Source organism: Crocuta crocuta, unplaced genomic scaffold (assembly GCF_008692635.1).
Source record: "Crocuta crocuta isolate KB4526 unplaced genomic scaffold, BGI_CrCroc_1.0 scaffold299, whole genome shotgun sequence".
In the NCBI taxonomy this organism is placed as follows: domain Eukaryota; kingdom Metazoa; phylum Chordata; class Mammalia; order Carnivora; family Hyaenidae; genus Crocuta; species Crocuta crocuta.
This window is the reverse complement of record NW_027532747.1, coordinates 9276958-9296237: the sequence shown is the minus strand read 5'-3', so window position 1 is coordinate 9296237 and position 19280 is coordinate 9276958. Positions and strand designations below refer to the sequence as shown.

The 19280-nt window shown below is 48.4% G+C and overlaps 1 protein-coding gene across 1 annotated transcript in view; it reads right to left on the bottom strand.

The window, feature by feature from the left end:
* Positions 1-1361: 1361 nt before the first annotated feature.
* The window catches only part of LGMN (legumain), a 32231-nt gene continuing 14312 nt past the window's right edge, over positions 1362-19280 (bottom strand). The window contains exons 3-14 of the mRNA XM_077780844.1: positions 13620-13717; positions 12315-12396; positions 10573-10658; positions 9271-9346; positions 8499-8561; positions 7710-7776; positions 6737-6855; positions 6567-6656; positions 4997-5197; positions 3841-4011; positions 2110-2177; positions 1362-1853 (exon numbers count right to left, since the gene is read on the bottom strand). Of these exons, the coding sequence (XP_077636970.1) occupies positions 1811-1853; positions 2110-2177; positions 3841-4011; positions 4997-5197; positions 6567-6656; positions 6737-6855; positions 7710-7776; positions 8499-8561; positions 9271-9346; positions 10573-10658; positions 12315-12396; positions 13620-13717 (1164 nt within the window). The 3' untranslated portion in view covers positions 1362-1810. The remainder of the gene's footprint in view (positions 1854-2109; positions 2178-3840; positions 4012-4996; positions 5198-6566; positions 6657-6736; positions 6856-7709; positions 7777-8498; positions 8562-9270; positions 9347-10572; positions 10659-12314; positions 12397-13619; positions 13718-19280) is intronic.

The following is a 19280-nucleotide window of genomic DNA, read 5'->3' as shown; positions in this document are numbered from 1 at the left end:
ATGATCTCATGGCTCATGGGTTTGAGCCCCACAGCAGGCTCTGTGCTGACAGCTCGGAGCCTGGAGCCTGCTCCAGATTCTGTGTCTCCCTCTCTCTCTCTCTCTGACCCTCCCCTACTCATACTGTCTCTCAAAACTGAATGTTAAAAAAAAAATTTTAAAGCATCAATCACTGCTAAATTAAGACAGGTTTCGCTTCATAAAGACAGGTGGTTGTGAGTATCAGCGTTTAGTTAGTGTTTCTTGTTTGCTTTCTCTCCAGCTAGCTAGCTAAACAGCATCTGGCTATATGGCTGGTTTTTAAAAGCAGTATCGCTGAAATGTACTAAGCAAACTGCATAATTCCACTGAATGTGTACAGTTCTGTGGCTTTTCTGTATTTTCAGAGTTGTGCGAGTATCCCCACAATCCGTTACGCAACATTTTCAGTCACTGCTAAAAAGAACCTGTGTGGCGATCTGCTTCAGCTCCTTCCCCGTTTCCTGCTCTCCCCACTGCCTGGCGCCTTTCACCCACTTTCTGGTTCTATAGACTTGCTTATTCTGGACACCGGATACAAATGGAATCGTGTAACACGTGGTCTTTGGTGACTGATAACTTGGCTTAATGTCCCCACATGTATCAGAGCTTCGTTGTCTTACTGCTCTGTGATATTCGGCTGCGTGGATTTGGTTAGTGTTACTCAAGTTTCTTTAGCAAACCTGGCGTTGAGTAGCTCCCAGTGTGGGGCACTGGGCCAGGAAACAAGAGTAAGTCAGGCAGTCTCTGCCCTCCAGGAGCTGAGACACCCCCTCTCTGGCCGCACCCTCTCCCGGGTAGGGGGCAGACCTTGACAGGTGCTATAAGAGATACAAATCAACACTGGGGCACCTGGATGGCTCAGTTGGTTAAGCGTCTGACTTTGGCTCAGGTCATGATCTCACAGTTTGTGGGTTCGAGCCCCACATCAGGCTCTGTGAGGACACCTAGCTCAGAGCCTGGAGACTGCTTCGGATTCTGTGTCTCCCTCTCTCTCTGACCCTCCCCTGCTCACTCTGTCTCTCTCTCTCTCAGAAATAAACAAAAAACATTTAAAAAATTTTTAAAAAGAAAAAAAGAGATACAAGTCAACACAGAAAGGGGAAAGGACTTTCGATGGGGGGGTCAGGGAGGGGCAGGAGGAAGCAGAAGAAGGTTCAAGGGAGAAGTGGCCCTTCAGATATGCCTGAGAACCTTCCGCAGGCAGGGAAAGGCACCCTGGGGCAAGAGTCGCAAAGGCACAGGAGGCGGAGAAATCCGAGGACTGCAGAGCGTTGGGAAGGGGTGAGGGGAGCTGAGCCCCAGAGCATAAACTAACCAAGTCAGGGGCCTGAAACTACTACTCCGATTCCATTATAAATCTTTATTTTTTTTAAGATTTGCCCATTATTGATAAATAAGATACAAAAGCAATCACAAGTCATGATACTTCCTAAAAATAGTTTTCCATTTGGGGCGCACATCCCTCTTGGGTAAAATCATCCTGAAGACTTCAGAGGTTCTGGGTTTGGACAGCAGAGAGCAGAGCACTCTCACCGGCTGCCGAGGCCCCAGTGAACTTCCTGCTCCTTCCAGCCTGAGCAAAAACCTCCCAGAAGCAATTATACCTTTCTCGGCACAGAGCTTTCCCTGCGCCAGGCCTGGAGGGGGGGCCCGGGAGTGGCAGGGATCCCCAGGGGGGCCCGAGACCACAGGGGCTCGCCTCCCTCTTGTGCCACCTCTTCTGCCTCGGATTAGCACGCGCTCTGAGGGGCAGCGTTCACACGTGGAAACCCATCAAGGCGGCAGGGTTTCAGTAGTAATGAAGGCACACTTTGTCCATGGACAGTTTTATTCTGCAAGAAACAGGAAGAGGTTGGTGGGCCATGTCAAGCCTTAAGAAAATTAACACAAACATAATCCACCCCGGCCCAGGTCTTCCTCTACGGCAGACCCACCCCACAATTATCTCCCGAAGGACGACTATTTTAAATTCCTCTACCATGAGAGGGAGGTGCTGGCAGCAGTAAAACTTGCAGAGAAGGTTTAGCAATGCTGCTCCCTTCTGCTTTCCGAATGACGCTGACCCCACCATGCCCCGGGCTGGCTCACCTGTCAATTGGATAAGGTTTTTCACAAAGGTTGACCAGCACATACAGATGTCTCAAAGCGTACTCGTACTAGAGGAAAACACACCAAAAAAGACATCGTCAAACACCATCATCACCCACACAATCAACTCCTAACCTGGGAAGATCCCACTTTTGTGGTTACGGGGATAAAGCACCCTTGATCTGTGCTTCTTGAGCGTTTATGGGTCATGGATCGCCGCCCTCCCCACGTTTCGGTAATCTGGAGAGAGATTCACAGGCTCCCTCCTGTGAAAAATGCACCCTGCCTGAGGGCTGGAGAGCCTGCTAGAGCATTCTCGGTGCCGGGCCAGGCCTCCTGAACCGAGAGTCCACGTGGCCATGCGCCCTTCTGTTACCTAGGACCACCCCCCACCCCCACCCACCTGGCTTTTGGTTCTGGGAACCTCATTTTGGGAGGGACACACTGATGAGAGACAGATGGGGAGTGGATGTCAAACTGGATCTCCCGCGTGTCAGTTAAGACTGACTTGATCGGGAGGTTTATCTTGAAAAAACTTCAGGGGAATCTGAGCTCTCTCAGGGGGAAGAAGGAAAAGACTCACTTTGCGTGATTCCAGGGCGCAAAGGAGTAACACCATCAGGAGACAATGTGTTTATTTAATAAGGGGGACATTTTTCATTATTTAATAGGTAAGAAAAGTCCTTTCCTTACAAAGGTAAATAAATGAAAAAAATAAAATCGAGAGCGAGAGCTTCCAAATAATGGAGAGCTACGTCAGAGCACCCAGGACCCTGTGTCTGGAAGCATTCAAGCACGACCAGGGGTGCCCGTCACGGCCCGACAGAGCTTCCTACGAAGATGGAAACGTTCTACAAAATTCTCCAGTTCGGTAGCCACTGGCTGCTACTCAACACCTGAAATGTGGCCACTGCTGCTGAGACACTAAGCTTTATAGGTTGTTGCATTTGAATTAATTTAATTCATTTAAATTCAAACGTGAGTAGCCACACGGGGCTAGAAACTACCATCCTGAACGAAGAGCACAGCTCTAAGCAGAAGTCGGGAGATGTTTTCTGTAGAGGGCCGGCCTGGCACTATTTCAGGCTTGTGGGCCGTATGAACGACTCGATTCTGTGGCAGCGTGAAGGCGGCCATAGGAACGATGCCACAAAGTAGAACAGGGCTGTGTTCCAACATAACTATTTATAAGAACGGGCTGCGGCAGGATCTGGTCAGCTCGCTGACCCCCTTCCGTGGGAGGATCCCGGCATCCCATAGCACTGACCACAGGCACCTTCGAGCCTGACGTTCTACAATCCGCAGAAACTCGCTACCTACCTTCTCCTCCAGGGGCCAGCGCCTGACTCCTGGGGAGGGGTCAGAACACACCCGAAAGGGAGAAAGCGTATGTACGTGGCCACTGTTTGGCAGGGACGGCAGAAGTGTACAGAGAAGTACACTTCAGTCAAATATAAATGGGAGTTGAGTCATGACCGGTAAACTCCTACCCACAGAACAACTGAGTGTGTCTGGGGCCAGGATTTATGATCAGTGAATCTGGCTGACCTTCCTCCTCTTGTCCCCATCACAGGCCTCTGAATGAGTCCCATTGTTTCCTTGGCCTGAATGGAACCTTCTACAACGCAATGCATCCCATGTGATTTCTAGGGGGCAACCTTAATTTGGCTTTAGGGGCTGAAGTTACAGGGAAGGCGGACTCGGGGAAGGCCCCCAGGGGTCCGGGCTTACCGTGGGTGAGTGCCAGTTGAAGCAGTGTGTGCGGAAGTGTGACACGGCTGCCTGGTAGCAGTCGTGCGCCGTGAGCTCGGCTCTCTCGGACAGCAGCCCCTCCGCCTCAGCATCGGACCTCGCAAGCAAGGAGACCATCTTTTGCACTGACTTCTCGATGACATGCCTAGCCTGCAAACATACACTTCTTTTCAAAATGTACCTAATGCAGTCCCTCTTGGAACCCTGGATCGGCCCCTTTAAAGCCTTCTCTTCATGCAACTTCTAACCCAGGATGTCAAAACAGATGCCGATGGAGGCATTTGGCAGAAGGAGGTTGTGTGTGTGGAGGCTTCTGTAACAGCTAGAAACCTCTAGAAATACCCTGCCCTCCCAGGGTCTTCTGCACGACGGAAACATTTAAATCTAAATACCTGAAAAGCCGGGCATGTCCCACTCTGCGAAAAGGAGGGGGGCGTAGAAATTGTGGGGGGCGTTTCCTTCCCAAATGATGAATAAAAAAACACCTTCACACAAAATGAGTTTATTACTGTCATTTCTAAATCAGTTAATACTTCTGAAATCTCAGTGTTCAGGGGCGCCTGGATGGCTCAGTCGGCTGAGCATCCTACTTTGGCTCAGGTCATGATCTCAAGGTCTGGGAGTTCGAGCCCCACAGCAGGCTTGGTGCTGCCAGCTCAGAGCCTGGAGCCTGCTTTGGCTTCTGGGTCTGCCTCTCTCTCTGGCCCTCCCCCGCTCAAACTCTTGTCTTTCTCTGTCTCTCAAAAATAAATAAACATTAAGAAAAATTTAAGTCTCAGTGTTCAAGTAGCAAAATAAAAATGTCTTCTAAGCAACCAGGTATGAAATGGAAACACCCACACGCCACGACTTCTTGGGAAGGATACAGGAAAGAGAAAGATGTCAAGGTCAGTTAACTACTGAAGAATGAAGACGAAGACAGCCACTGCTCTGCTCACTCACTTCTCTGTTACACGGAGCACAGACTAGTCTCCTTTCCCACATGCTCCCACGTGCCAGGAGGAGTGGCCCAGAGTGCCGTCCCCTGGCCGCGACAATGCTGGACAACCGTCCGGAGGCAGAGACCACGTGCACACAGGCTGCCCGGTGAGGCTGGGAGTAGGATCTGGAAATAGTTCCTTTAAGCACTACTTACGTCCAGGTGCCTGTGGATCTTCTCCACGAGTTTTCTGGACTCCTGTAGATCGTTGGTGCTCATCAGCTTCCTTTTCATGATGGTGAGGGGCACCTCAGGGCTTGGGGTGAGGTCAAGGTCTTTGACCGGAGGCAGGGAGATGGGAGAACTGGCTCTGTGTTTCATGCCCTGAAACTGCATCACCTTCATGGCAGAGATAGACTGAGGAGAGAGGGAGAGAGCCAGTTTGAGTGGAAAACGTGGATGTGGGTCCCACCTCTCCGTGGGAGGCTCCCAGTTCATACCACGTGGCTTCAGGACCACCGAACAGCCACAGCCACAGCCAGAAAACATGTGCTTGGCCCTCAGCAGTGAGCAACACCACACCGCTGAGCACCTGAAATCCACCAACAATAAACTTCAAAATTAACCAGCATCCATGGGATGCGTGCACAGCTCAGTCAGTTAAGCGTCTGACTTCGGCTCAGGTGATGATCTCATGGTTCATGGGTTCGAGCCCTGTGTTGGGCTCTGTGCTGACGGCTCGGGAGCCTGGAGCCTCTTTCAGATCCTATGTCTCCCTCTCTCTCTGCCCCTTCCCCGCTCGTATGCGTGCGCACACGCGCTCTCTCTCTCAAAACTAAACATTAAAAAAAAAAAAAAAGAAACGCCCTCTCCCCCAGGGATCCCCCCACATGGCCATGATGGTGTCACCTCTGGCCCTGCCTTATCCAAGTCACCTCCCCACTTGCCTTCTCTCTGCTCCCCGCTCCGGTACCCCCTCTCAGGAGCCCGACCAGGCCCGTGGCATCCTGACGGCCTGTCTGGTGGCCTGTGCCCATCTGCTGGTTTCCAGGCCCCAGTGCATACTGTGCCAGGGATGCGTTGAAGGCAGCTGGATCGACCAGCTCACAAGTCTTCTAGAAGGCCAATGCTTGCATCGAAGGAACAGATCTCAGCCGGGGAGCGCTCAGATGGTGGCAGGCCGCTTGGGGAGTGGTGGTTGGTCACGTGGAGAGGTGCACAGACCACCTCCTCTGCACATGCCAAGGGCTGGCCCCCCATGGCGGCACACAGGCCCAAGCCTTCAGCAGCACCTGCTGCCACCTCTCTAGAGAGCCCTGATAATCTTACCCATTTAACCACCTAGGTTCTTTCGGGGGTTGGGGGGGGTTGGCTGGCGTGGAAGTCCCTAAATTCTAGCCAAAGGGTGAAAGTAACAAGTGCAATGTGCAGGACGTGGGGTCCTAGAAGGCAGAAGCTTTCGATCCAGCGACCTCCTCATGTGTGCTAGCCCTGTTCAGTGGTCTGGGTACATGACCTTCTTTAATTGTACACCAAGGCTCTGACCCAGGAGGAAACAGAGATTCGGAGAAGTTAAGGAGCTCGCCCCAAATCTCACAACTTTGCGAGTTTGAGCCTGGTAAGGTCCGACTCCAGAGCCCAGGCCCGGGACCCAGGATGCAGTTGGCTGTGAGAGACAGGGCCATCCCTGCCTCGGCCATTTCTCCCGTGGGTCCTCATCTCTCATCGCCAAGAGATCAACGTGCCAGGCAAGTCGCCCTGAGGCTCAGGAGGCTGCCCTTCTCACCTTGTTTCCATACTGCATCACGTGGCTGGTGTTGGTGTGCGATTTCACCAGCTGGTACTGCTTGTGGAGGGTTTCTTTGGTCAAATCCTCCTGCAAAGATGAAAACACTGAAGTCCTGACAGAGCGGATGGCTAAGCCCCAGCCAGCCGGCCGGACCTCGGAGCACTCACCACGTCCGAGTCCTCCATCCAGTTGACGCTATACCAGTCCCCCAGGTACGTGGACCTCTTCTCGTCATAGTAACAGGCATAGGACGACTCAGTGGGGTTGGCGGCCGTGGTCGCATACACTAGTAGGAATTAAAGATAGCTTTTCATCACGCGCTTCTCTCTGCAGTGGCTCCCACCTGAAGCTCGAGCCTCTCCCTCCTTCCCAGTGCTATCAGAACACGCTGCCTGCCAGCAGCATGAGCCAGGCCGAGACACAATCGTACCCAGCCCTGCTCATTTGGTGTGGCAGCTGCCTAAAATTAAATGGGGAAGACAGAGAAGCTGGCTGATGGGCACGGTCTGCAGTAATACGCGGCCCGCGTGCTTGTTACAATGTTAAGCGATTCTAGAATCATCTGAAAGATTTTAATAGCTGTGGAAACTTGAAGAACTGTACCTAACTTCATTTCTGGAGGAAGTTAATATTTACCAAGCAAACGAACACTTTGAACACACGCCATAGCTACCATTTACTACCTAGCTACTATGGGCTCAGAGCCGTGCAGGCATATGGTATCACTTAAAATGCAACTGTCCCAACAGACAGGCGGCATGTTTATCCCCATTTCACAGATGGGGGTAACTGAGGGCCAAGGAGGGTAAGTCAACTGCCAAAGATCAGACAGCCAACAAGCCATGCATCACAAAGAACCAGAGCTGGTCCAAAGGCTATGGGATCTTGGACTTAAGTAGCTTTACTAGAACCTGGAAGAGCACCATGAATTCACACCAGATTCTTTATTGTTCATTCTTTATTCCTGCACATGCACAGGTAAACCCCTCACCCCCACTTCTGTGCACCGGGCTTCCCTGGGCCTCTGCTCACTCACACCAGCGGTTCTCCACATCAACGGAAACAGAGAATGACCGTCCACACCACCGAACGACATCCCCCCAACCACCCAGCTCAGAGGCTGGCGCGATCACCACCTACCATTGATGTCGGCAGGCAGGTGGCGCATCATGGACCCAGACTCACAGGCTTCGATGTAGAACACCATCTGTGAGGCGAACGAGACACGTGACCTCACACCCTGGCCAGGCACACACCTCTCACAAAGGTGGGCTCTGCTTGCATTCCTGCCCCATTCTTAAGGGTCTTTTACTCTTGCTTCTGGGAGAGATCTCTGCTGTGAGACACTGCTGCCGGAGGCTATAGAAGCTGCTGTTGTCTACTTATTGCTAACAGACTAAAACAATCCATTGGTTGGAGTGATGCAGAGCGAATGGTGCTACGGATAATGTGAAGGAAAACCATTTCACTGCCCAACACAGGGAGACAGTGTGGCCCTCTTTCCACGTCAATCATGTGCACATGCCTGCGCTGCTCAGTTTCTGTCAAGGGAGCTACAGGGGCGGGCGAGGGCCAACATGAAAATAAGACGATGGCATTTTCCTCCGCCAGCTGCTCCCAGCTGAGGTCAGTGCTAGGAGCAGTGGTCTTTGAACTGTGGTCCCTGGACCATCAGTATCCGTGTCAACTCAGAAAGGCCAAGCTCACGAGCCTCTCCCCAGGCCTCTGAGGCAGACTCTGGAGGTGGGGTCCACACTGTGTTCTAATGCAGTGGATTCCCTCTGGGAATCCAGAGGGCCAGACCCGATCCCAAGGATACCCTCCAGATAACAGCCATTTGGGGCTGGGGGCAGTCAGGGGGCAGGAGGCTCTGCGTCCACCGCCTTCCTCATACTCCTCCCCACAGGCCGCCCCAAGTGCTGACGTTACCTTCTGGTACCTTTTGTGTTTGTACATGTATCGGATGGTGTTATTCAGGTCCTTTACGTGAAGCTGAAACGTAAGAATACTGACATTCAGACCAACATCTCCAGAGAAACCCCCTAATAAAGTCCTAATGAAGGTTCATAATTGTTATTTACCAGTCCTTAGAAAGAATCCTGGTGAAAAGCATTATCCCAAAGTGGCATCTCACGTGTTTATTCAAATATGTAAAAAGGAGAAGAGAGGAAGGCGCCTGGGTGGCTCAGTCGGTTAAGCGTCCGACTTCGGCTCAGGTCATGATCTCACGGTTCGTGAGTTCAAACCCCATGTTGGGCTCTGTGCTGACAGCTCAGAGCCTGGAGCCTGCTTTAGATTCTGTGTCTCCCTCTCTCTCTACCCCTCCCCACCTCATGCTGTCTCTCTCTCTCTCTCTCTCTCTCTCTCTCTCAAAAATAAGCAATAAAAGAAAAAAAAGTTAAAAAGGGGACTACAATGTGCTCTTTCCTCAGACTAGAACATTCAGACTGTGTTCCGTTACTGCATCTACCACAGTGCACCCAGGTCTGGAGACTTTCTACTAAGGCTCAGATACAAAGACAAATGTAGGCAAAACTTGCTGGATAGATTCCAAGAGGCTAACGTCCCCCACATTCACCCACCACACACAGAAACCAACCCTGGTAGGATGTGAGAAATACACATCCCAGCCTTCATGTCAAGGCCAAGGTTTTGTTCACCAGCCTCCTACTCTGTCTTTACAATGTTAAGAAAAACTCACGTCATCATTAGGAAACACCAGTATTCCGGTAGCTCCGTGATCGGTGAAGTAAACAAACACATGATCCCGGGGGCCGCTGCCGAGAGAGCAGAACAGACAAGGTCAAAGTTAACCCATTCCTAGTTCCACTTCCATTTCTCTGAAAAGTAGCTCCATCCAACCGTAAGAAGATGCTCAAGGGCTACAGCCTGCTGTTGGAGGTGATCCTAAACCCCAAGGCACGTCCTACAGCCTCAGAGCTGTGAGGTGTAGGGAGGAGACATCTGCTGAGTGGCTTGGCTTATGGACCAGGTGTGACTCAAACAGTGAGGTCCCTGGGGCGCCCGGGTGGCTCAGTCAGTTGAGTGTCTGACTTTGGCTCAGGTCATGATCTCGCAGTTCACCAGTTCAAGCCCCGCATCGGGCTCTGAGCTGACAGCTCAGAGCCTGGAGCCTGCTTTGGATTCTGTGTCTCCCTCTATCTCTCTGCCCCTCCCTCACTCATATTCAGTCTCTCTCTCTCTCAAAAATAAAGAAACTTTAAAAAAAATTTTTTTTTTCGAACATTGAGGTCCTTTAGCAATCAGGCCTCATGCCAGAGGCTGTACTCTCCAAGCAGATCGCCCTGAGATGAGGAAGGAGGCCAGGACTCATAGCTGAACAGTCCTTCAGCTCGGACTTCGTCGCTTCCGGGCCCCTGAGCCTGCACGCGGTCTGCCCACTGTGCGCCCTGCCCACCTGCCAGTGCAAGTGCTTGTGCTCACTGCTCTCCTCTAGGAGGAGAGGACCAGCACCATTTGCCAAGGACCTGAGACAGTCTGGGGGCATGTGTCACCGAAGTCCCTGACTTTACTTAAAGTGCTACATAAAGAGATGCTAACAAGAGCTCTGGCACCCAGAGCCGCCAGCAAGCAGCGGGGTGGTTTTCCCCCATACGGAGGTGAGCGCGGTGGATACACATGTGCGCCTCTCTGCCCTGGGCTCACCTCGAACACAGCACAGAACTGGAAGGCCGGACCTGTTCCTGCCTGTCTCAGTGCGTTCTGCTGGCAGTGACGCACACCAGCACGGGGATCCCCAGACAACAAAAAGCAGTGGCTTTAAGTGACCGGGAACGTTGCATTCATGATCATGAAGGACCCCAGCTCCTTCAGGCCAGAAATGGGCCCCTCAATGAAGCCATCAGTTCTGCGCAGCCCATCTTAAGTCAGGACAAAGCTCCCGCTCTGTGACTTCTCATGAGTAAACAGGACAGGAGCAAAGAACAACTATTGGGGGGGCCAAGTCATTAGGAAAGTGCGGGAGCCATAAAACAGACATTACCTCTTCAAGACCTTCCCAGATCCTTTGCCCTTCACTGCCTCTTCATCACCTCTTAACACAGCAAGGAAAACTTCTGGGGTCACATCCTACAAAGAATTAGAAGTCAAGATCAGATGCAGCTGTCATTCCCAGTGGCTGAGTCTGCAGCAGACTCGAACCAGCGGTCCACACGTCTCCAAGGCTCACTGGTTAAGAGCAAACACTCTGGAACTAAGTTAGACCCAAAGCAAGGCCAGGTTTTCTGAGGTCTGCGCATGACCTCTTCTCAAATATCATCTTGCCTTTGGCTGATGGCAACTCGGCAAGCCTGCCGTTCCTTCCTAACCATCCAGAGTCCATGTGGGGAAACCCAAAGATGCTGGAAGGCACACGGCCAGGGAAGAGCAAAGCACCCCCGGCACAGCAGAAAGGGAGAAGCATCAGCAATGGGCCTCCTTTGCATCCAGCTTGCTGCCTAGAAGGTCAAATCCCAAGGACACCTGATGTCCTTAATTAAAGACTTTATAATACTGATGCCTGGTGGTTTAAAAAAGCAATACAGGGGCACCTGGGTGGCTCAGTTGGTTAAGTGTCTGACTCTTAATTTCAGCTCAGGTCATGATCCCAGGATCATGGGATCAAGCCCCAAGTCGGACACCCTGCTAAGTGTGCAGCCTGCTCATGATTCTTTCTCCCTCTGCCCTATTTCCCTACACACAGTCTCTAAAATAAAAAATAAAAATATAAAGTAATAAAAATACAAAGGGGGAAAAATTATCAAAAATCCTACCCCCTACCACTAAGATTCCGCATATTTCCTTATCTCACTATATAAAAACGGGACCATCTATGTTACAAGCATGATGTGTTCAATTCAACTGCGCTGGAATTTAAAAGAAACTGAAAGAATTGCTGAATTTCAGATAGATGTTCCTTTACTACCAGGAATATTAGTTCCTAAAAGATCCCTCTACCATCCAGAAAACCATGAGGTGGCAGTCATTATGGTATCCTCAAAAATGTGCCAATCGATACAGCCTCAATCAATTGGGAGGGACACAATTCTATTGGGAGGGAAATAATTCAGAAGCGATACATGATCCCAGCAATTAACAAAAACTGTCTCAGCAAAATCCAGAGATGCTTTGCACCAGGGCTGGTGCTGAGGAAATTGATTTTTTGGAAAAGAGCACAGCTCTGTAATCAGGTTAGCAGCAAGGATTTCTGCTGAGATCTCAAGAAAATCAGGTATGGTTGAAGGAAATCCATGATCAGGCTTAAAGTATAAGAAGACTAGGTGGGGGACCTGAGTGGCTCAGTTGGGTAAGTGCCTGACTCTTGATCTCAGCTCAAGTCATGATCTCATGGTTTGTAAGTTCAAACCCCACATCAGGCTCTGTGCTGACAGCGTGGAGTTTTGCTTTGTGATTCTCTCTCTCACTCTCTCTCTGCCCCTCCCCCACTCACATGGGCTCCCACTCTCTCTCTCAAAATAAATAAATAAACTTAAAAAAAAAAAAAGAAGACTAGAAACTAAAGCTCAGTAGACTACAACTTATTTCTAACTTTTTTTCCCTTTTTTTGCCCTTGGCTTTCTTTCAAAACACTCAGAAATTATTCCTCAAGTACAAATCTTAACACCAACATGAAGGACTGCCCAGAAATCAGTGTAGTGAGGTTCTGATCCTGGACACGAGAGAATGAGGGGCGAGTCGTCGCTGAAATGAACACACGCCCCGCTGGCCCCGACCTCGCCCCCTCACCTCTCCAGTGTAGTCCTTCAGGACACCCGCATACACATCTGAGCCGTTGGGTCTGTTGATCACGATTCCTGGCGTGGGGTTGCTGAAGAAAACAAAGAAACCACGGGACACATTTGAGGCACGCGGTGTGACATGTCTCTGAAATCTCTCCTCAAAGCTATGCCCCCTTATGTACAAAAACAGTAAGTGAGCACGTTTGTCAAAGACATTTCCTATCACCCGCATGGCCACCAATGTGCGGCTGTGACTGTAGAGCCTGGGGATCCCGGGCAGCCCGCAGCTCTCGGGTTCCTGGCGGGAGCATGAAGGGCTGTCCTGAAAACCGAGGACAGGGGCATATCTGGGCTCCTGAGGGAACCGGGTGACATTCTCGGGGCAAGACCTGAGCGGGAGATCTCTCAGAGCAAAGCTCCTTACAAAAAAAGATGGGACAAAAGACAAGACTTTAACGTAAGAGTTTAGGAGTGGAAGCTCAGAGTGGACTACGTGCTGTCGTGTGATCCCGACGGTGGCCCCAGCAGGGAGAAAACAAGAAGTGGGAGAGACCAGCACCGGTGACGGTTAGTAGTTATAACTACTGCTCCTGATCCCAGACATCAGAGAAGCTGGCATGAGACAACGATTCGCACAGCTGAGTTCAACAAATAATAAAAGCAAATAATCACGGAGAGAAGGGTCGTAGGATCTAGCCTACAAGCAAAAGCCTCCTAGGAAAGGGCGCTGAGGCAACCCCTCAGTGCTGCCCGCCCCTGCTCCGAGGTCGGGAATGAGCACTGCAGAGCCCAGTGGTGAGTTCTCCAAGCTGAGAAGGAACTTAAGCTTTCTTTTCTTTTTTAAATTTTTTGTGATGTTTATTCATTTGAGAGAAAGTGCAAGCAGGGGAGGGGCAGAGACAGACGCAGAATCCGAAGTAGGCTCCACGCTCTGAGCTGTCAGCACAGAGCCTGATGCGGGGCTCGAACCCACGAACCGTGAGATCATGACCTGAGCCGAAGTTGGGACCCTTAACCAACTGAGTCCCCCCCCCCGCCGCAGGCACCCCAAGAAGGAATATAACACTTTAAACTCTTCCAAAGCACCAGCTCCAAACACTCTTCAGCAACTGCTACTGCCGGGGTCCCCTCCACCCCCACAGGTGTGTTCAAAGCTCTACATGAAGCAGCCTTGTGGGATTTCACTGCCAGTCGATGCACATTCTAATGTTTGTAGGCTAACATTAATTCTAAAGATTCCTATGAGTCAGTATGCATTTTTTTTTTAAATATCCTGAAATCATCACCAAGTTCAAAGACACTCCCTACTTACTCTTCAGAGTTGGCAATGTCATCGTACATCATCACAATGATCTGTTCATCAGGAATCCCGTTTCGGTGAACAATCTGGTAGGCGTGGCATGCATCCGCCTGGGAGAAAGGATTTTGTCAAGTTTTAGATTCTGCCCAGAAGGAGGCCAATTTTGAGGTTCTAAGGAGGAACACATTCTTTCTCATGGAACACATGTTGCAAATCATTCTTTATTGGTCAGGTATTTAAATTATTTTAGGGAAGGCTGGGTAACTCAGTCAGTTAAGCATTTGACTCTTGGTTTTGGCTCAGGTTGTGATGTCACGGTTCATGGAGTTCGAGCGCACAGAGCCTGCTTGGAATTCTCTCTCTCCTTCTCTCTCTGCCCCTTCCCTGCTTGTACACTCTGTCTTTCTCTTTCAAAAAATAAAATAAACTTAAAAAATAAAAAATAGTATTTTAAACCATATCCATTAATATTTTTTCAATTCAATTTTTTTAATGTTTTTCTTTATTTTTGAGAGAGAGAAACACAGAGCGCGAGCAGGGAAGGGGCAGAGAGAGAGGGAGTCACAGAATCTGAAGCAGGCTCCTGGCTCCAAGCTGTCAGCACAGGGCCTGCTGTGGGGCTCAAACCCACGAACCACGAGATCATGACCTACGCCTAAGTCAGACACTTAACTGACAGGGCCACTCAGGTGTCCCTTAGTTAAATTTTTTAAACTCTCCACCTCAAACATTTAAAAAAAAAATTTTTTTTTAAGGGGGTTGGCACTTAGGTGGCTCAGTCCATTAAGCATCTGACTTTGGCTTAGGTCAAGATCTTGTGGTCTATGAGTTCAAGCCCCGTGTAGGGCTCTGTGCTAACAGCTCAGAGCCTGGAGCCTGCTTTGGATTCTGTGACTCCCTCTCTCTCTCTACCCCTCCCCTGCTTGTGCTGTCTCTCTCTCCCATAAATAAACAAACATTAAAAAAATTTTTTAACTCCCCACCTCACACCCATTATCCAAACTCTCATTCATCTAGTAGTTGGCATCTATGTGGATTACATACAGACACGCGTCCATGCACAGCGCCACCACTATAGATAATAAGGGCCTTAAAAAGTCCTGAATAATTTATTTTTCCACACCATAAAAAGCACTGAGTTAGGTCTGAAAAACAGAACGATGAACCACAGATTAAAAACTTAGTTCTGTAGGGGCGCCTGGGTGGCCTAGTTGGTTAAGCATCCGACTTTCGCTTAGGTCATGATCTCGCGGTACGTGGGTTCAAGCCCCGTGTCGGGCTCTGTGCTGACTTCCAGCTCAGAGCCTGGAGCCTATTTCAGAGTCTGTATCTCCCTCTCTCTCTGACCCTCCCCTGCTCACGCTGTCTCTCTCTCTCCTAGAAATAAATAAAAATATTAAAAAAAAAAAAACTTAGTTCTGTATCAAACAGGATTCTTCCAATTCAAGTAATTTTGGCTGCCATAATTGCTGTTCGTTGAATTGGACGTAAACTCAGAAGGTCAGCTCAGGTATTGAAAGGAGGAATGTACTCTTCAGTTAAAAAAAAAAAAAAGCAAGAGGGAAAAAATTAGGGCTAAAAGAAAAACTCGGTTAATATGATTCCTTCCTTGTCCATAAGAGGGTAAAGACATTCGTTGCTTCCTTTTTCACATGACACGTGGTCCATTCCGGAACCTGGGAATCATGAGGTCGGTGAGGACAAAAGTCCTCTAACTTGCTGCTCCTGTGTGTCTTTCAAGAACAAATACATACACACGAATGGCATAGTGAGCCCAGCTATCTGCCTCTCTAAGAACGAGAGAGCTCTAAGAACTGGACCTTCAGGACACGGTACCTTCTACACAGCACTTAGCATGGCAAAAAAGCTTACTGAGCAATAAACCTAGCAATATAGACACCTCACACCAAAAGGACTTCTCAGCTAGCGAGGGATGTTAAATACACAGTTGCTGAATGTTGGGTGGCTGAGTCCAGGGTCAGGCACTCGGGAGGTGTTGCATGAATGGGCGACTAAATCAATAAATAAGCAAAGCTCATACAGTTGCTGACTTTCTAGTACTCGTCAGTCACGGTGCTGAGATTTTCATGTGATTCTCCTAGCAATGCTCCGTGACTAAGGTAATGATCCCTACTTTATAGGAGAGGAAACTGGAGCCTAGGGAGGTAAGGGGACCTGCCTGAGTCACCCAGCCCATCATGAGATCACCCAGGCACTCTGCCTCCAGAACTTGACCAGAACTTGACTGTGCTTCGTGCAGAGACAACGGAGAAATCAGGAAAATTAGAGCAGCCCAGGGCAGGGAGGAGCTGAAAATCTGAACCGGTCATTTGAAGATAGTTACTAAGTATTGTATACATATACAAATTGTTAAAATGTTTAAATCCCCATTTCTGTGGAACAATGAGGACCTCCAAATAAATACTAACTGTAGTAGGAAAGAAAACAGCCCGACAGATGTCTACCTCCTAATCCCTGGAATCTGTGACCAGCTGCAATCCCTGAGAAAGGGGAATTAAGACAGCGGATGATCTTAGATGGTTCATCAGCTGACCTTAACACAGAGAGGTTATCCTGGATTATCTGGTGGGCCCAATGTGGTCACAGGGGTCCTTGTATGTGGAAGAAGGAGGCAGTGAGTCAGTGTCCCAGAGATAGAACGTAAGAAAAGACTCAATTGTGCCACTGCTGACTTTGAACCTGGAGAAGGGGCCATGAGCCAAAGAATCAGGACAGCCTGTAAACGCTGGAAAAGGTAAGAGCATGGCACCTCCTTCAGAGTCACCAGAGAGAAACACCCCTTTTGACACCTTGATTTAATGCAGTTAGACCCCCGTTCAAGTTTCTCACTTCCAGAATTGTAACATCATAAACACGCATTGTTTTAAGCCACTAAGCTTGTAGTGATTTGTTATAGCAACAATAGAAAACGATCCACAGATTGTGGAAGTTTAGTGTGACTGGCACTCCACTTGCAAAAGTATCTCGCCATTATCCAATCAAGTTGAAACGCATCCCCTCCCACCCAGGGATTCTGCTCCTAGCCAAGATCCTAGAAAAACTCTTAAGCCATGTGCAGTAGAGGATTACTTATAGCCAAAAAAAAAAAAAAAAAGAAAGAAAAAAAGAAAAAAGAAAAATAAAGAAAAATCAAGAGGAAAAAAAGAAATAACCCAAAGGACCATCAATGCTGGAAAAAATAAGCTGTCATATGCTCATATAATGGAATACCATAAAGCTCACATAAATGGATGAATGAATGAACTACAACCCCATGTTTCAAATAGATGAATCTTAGGAACATAATGAGAATAAGTCGTACAAAAATACATTCACCATGTTTACAGTTATATAAAGGCCAAAACAGGCTAAAGTAAACATTATGTTGTTTATAGTTAAATACACATCTGGTAAAACCAGAAAGCAAAGGCAAGGAATGATTGACAAAAAATTCGGGAGCTGGCCATCGGGTGGGAAGGAAGGAGGATTGAATCAGACAGGGTCTTAGTGATGTTTCTTTTTTTTTTTTTTTTAAGTCTGATACAAATATTCATTTTATTATTATTATTATTATTCTTTAAGTTGCACAGGCGTGTCATATGGATAGTTCTTTGCTTTCCTTTTCATTAAAAAAATATATATATTATGTCAGGTTTAACTAATGACAAAAGTGGAAGTGACCAGGTATACCCACCCACTCCCCTTAGTGACAATCATCCTATTATTTATTTCTTTTGTCAGAAGCCAGATTCATTTTTTAAAAAATAAAATTTTTTTGAAATTTTAAATGTTTGTTTATTTATTTTTGACAGAGAGAGACAGAGCATGAGTGGGGGACAGGGCAGAGAGAGAGACACAGAATCCAAAGCAGGCTCCAGGCTCTGAGCTGTCAGCACAGAGCCCAACGCGGGGCTCGAACCCACGAACTGTGAGATCATGACCTGAGCCGAAGTCAGATGCTTAACTGACAGAGCCACCCAGGCGCCCCAACTTAATCCTATTTTTAAAAAATGTATTTTAAATGGCCAGCAGGGTTTTTTGCAGAAGTGGACAAGATGATCCTAAAATTTATAGGAAATTGCAAAAACCCAAGAGCCAAAATAATTTTTAAAAAGTTGAAAGACTTTTACTTCCTTTTGTACATTGTATGTATTATGTACTATATTCCTACAATAAAGTACGCTACAGAAAAGAAAATGTTACTAAGAAAGTCATAAGGAAGGGAAATACCTGTATAGTACTGTACTATATTTACTGGAAAGACCTACCTACAAATGGACCTGTGCAGTTCAATCCCAGGTTGTCCCAGGATCAAGTGTACAGAACAGTCTTTTCAACAAGTGTTGCTGGGACCACATGGAAATCCACATAAAATGAACGTGGGGGATGCCTGGGTGGCTCAGTTAGTTAAGCGTCCAACTTTGGCTCAAGTCATGATCTCATGGTTCATGAGTTCGAGCCCCATGTCAGGCTCTGTGCTGACAGCTAGCTCAGAGCCTGGAGTCTGTGTCATATTCTGTGTGTGTCTCTCTCTCTCTCAAAATTATTAAATAAACATTAAAAAAAACAAAAAGCCAAGTCAAGTACTTGAGAAATGGTGTTAAAAGCCACTTGAACTACTTCCCTTGAACATATCTGGCCTACACATATTTTCCCCTGAAAACCAGAAAGGCCTACGAAGCAGCATGTGAGGAGGGTATTGAGCAAGACTCTAAAGAAGGCAAGCCCTCCGGACCGCTGAACAGACACTGCTGTGACTCAGCCTGGTTCACAGCTTGTGCTAGGAGTCCTGACGGGCCTGGAAAGCATCCCGTGATTCCTGACGCAAGCCACTGGCCCACAGGGCCTGCCTGGGATGCCTCCAGCACGGGCCGGCTGTCAGCCAAGTGAGAACCACCACCTGGGAACAAAAGTTAAACTCAATGGGCACATTCCCGTCATGGTCAATATAAAGGGGTCCACTTTTAAACCAGGTAAGGATCTGAGAAAGGGGCCTCCTGGTCTGCTCATTGACAGATGTACACATATTATCACTTCCTGGTATGTGCTTGTGTGCTGCCGAGGTGAGGCCCTGGGTCAGGGGCTTTGCAGAGTTGCCTCACTGAGCCCACCACCAACTCGAACTTTCCACAGGNACAGAAAGTAGTGGCTGCCAGGGGCGGGGATGGGAGCAGGGACTGACAGCAAACAGGCATGAGGGAACCTTCTAGAATAATGAAAGTGTCCTGAAACTGGACTGTGGCCATGCTTGCAGAACTGTATAAATTTACTGAAACTCACAGAAAGTATGTAATTATAACAGATGAATTGTAGGACATATAAATGTATGCCTCAATAGAGCTGTTTTAAGAAGTGGTGATTGCACATATTTTTTTTAAAAAAATCTATAAAATCAAGGCTCCTGGGTAGTTCAGTCAGTTAAGCATCCAACTCTTGATTTTGGCTCAGGTCATGATCTCCTGATTTGTGGGTTTGAGCCCCAAGTCGGGTTCTGTAAGAACAGTGTGGAGCTTGTTTTCTGACTGCCCCTCCCCTGCTTGCTCTCTCTCAAAAGTAATAACATTTTTAAAACTCTACAAAATGAAAAGTGGTCTTTTTTAATTTTAAAAAAATTTTTTCAGGTTTATTTTTGAGAGACAGCGTTAAGTGAGGGGAGGGGCTGAGAGAGGGGGA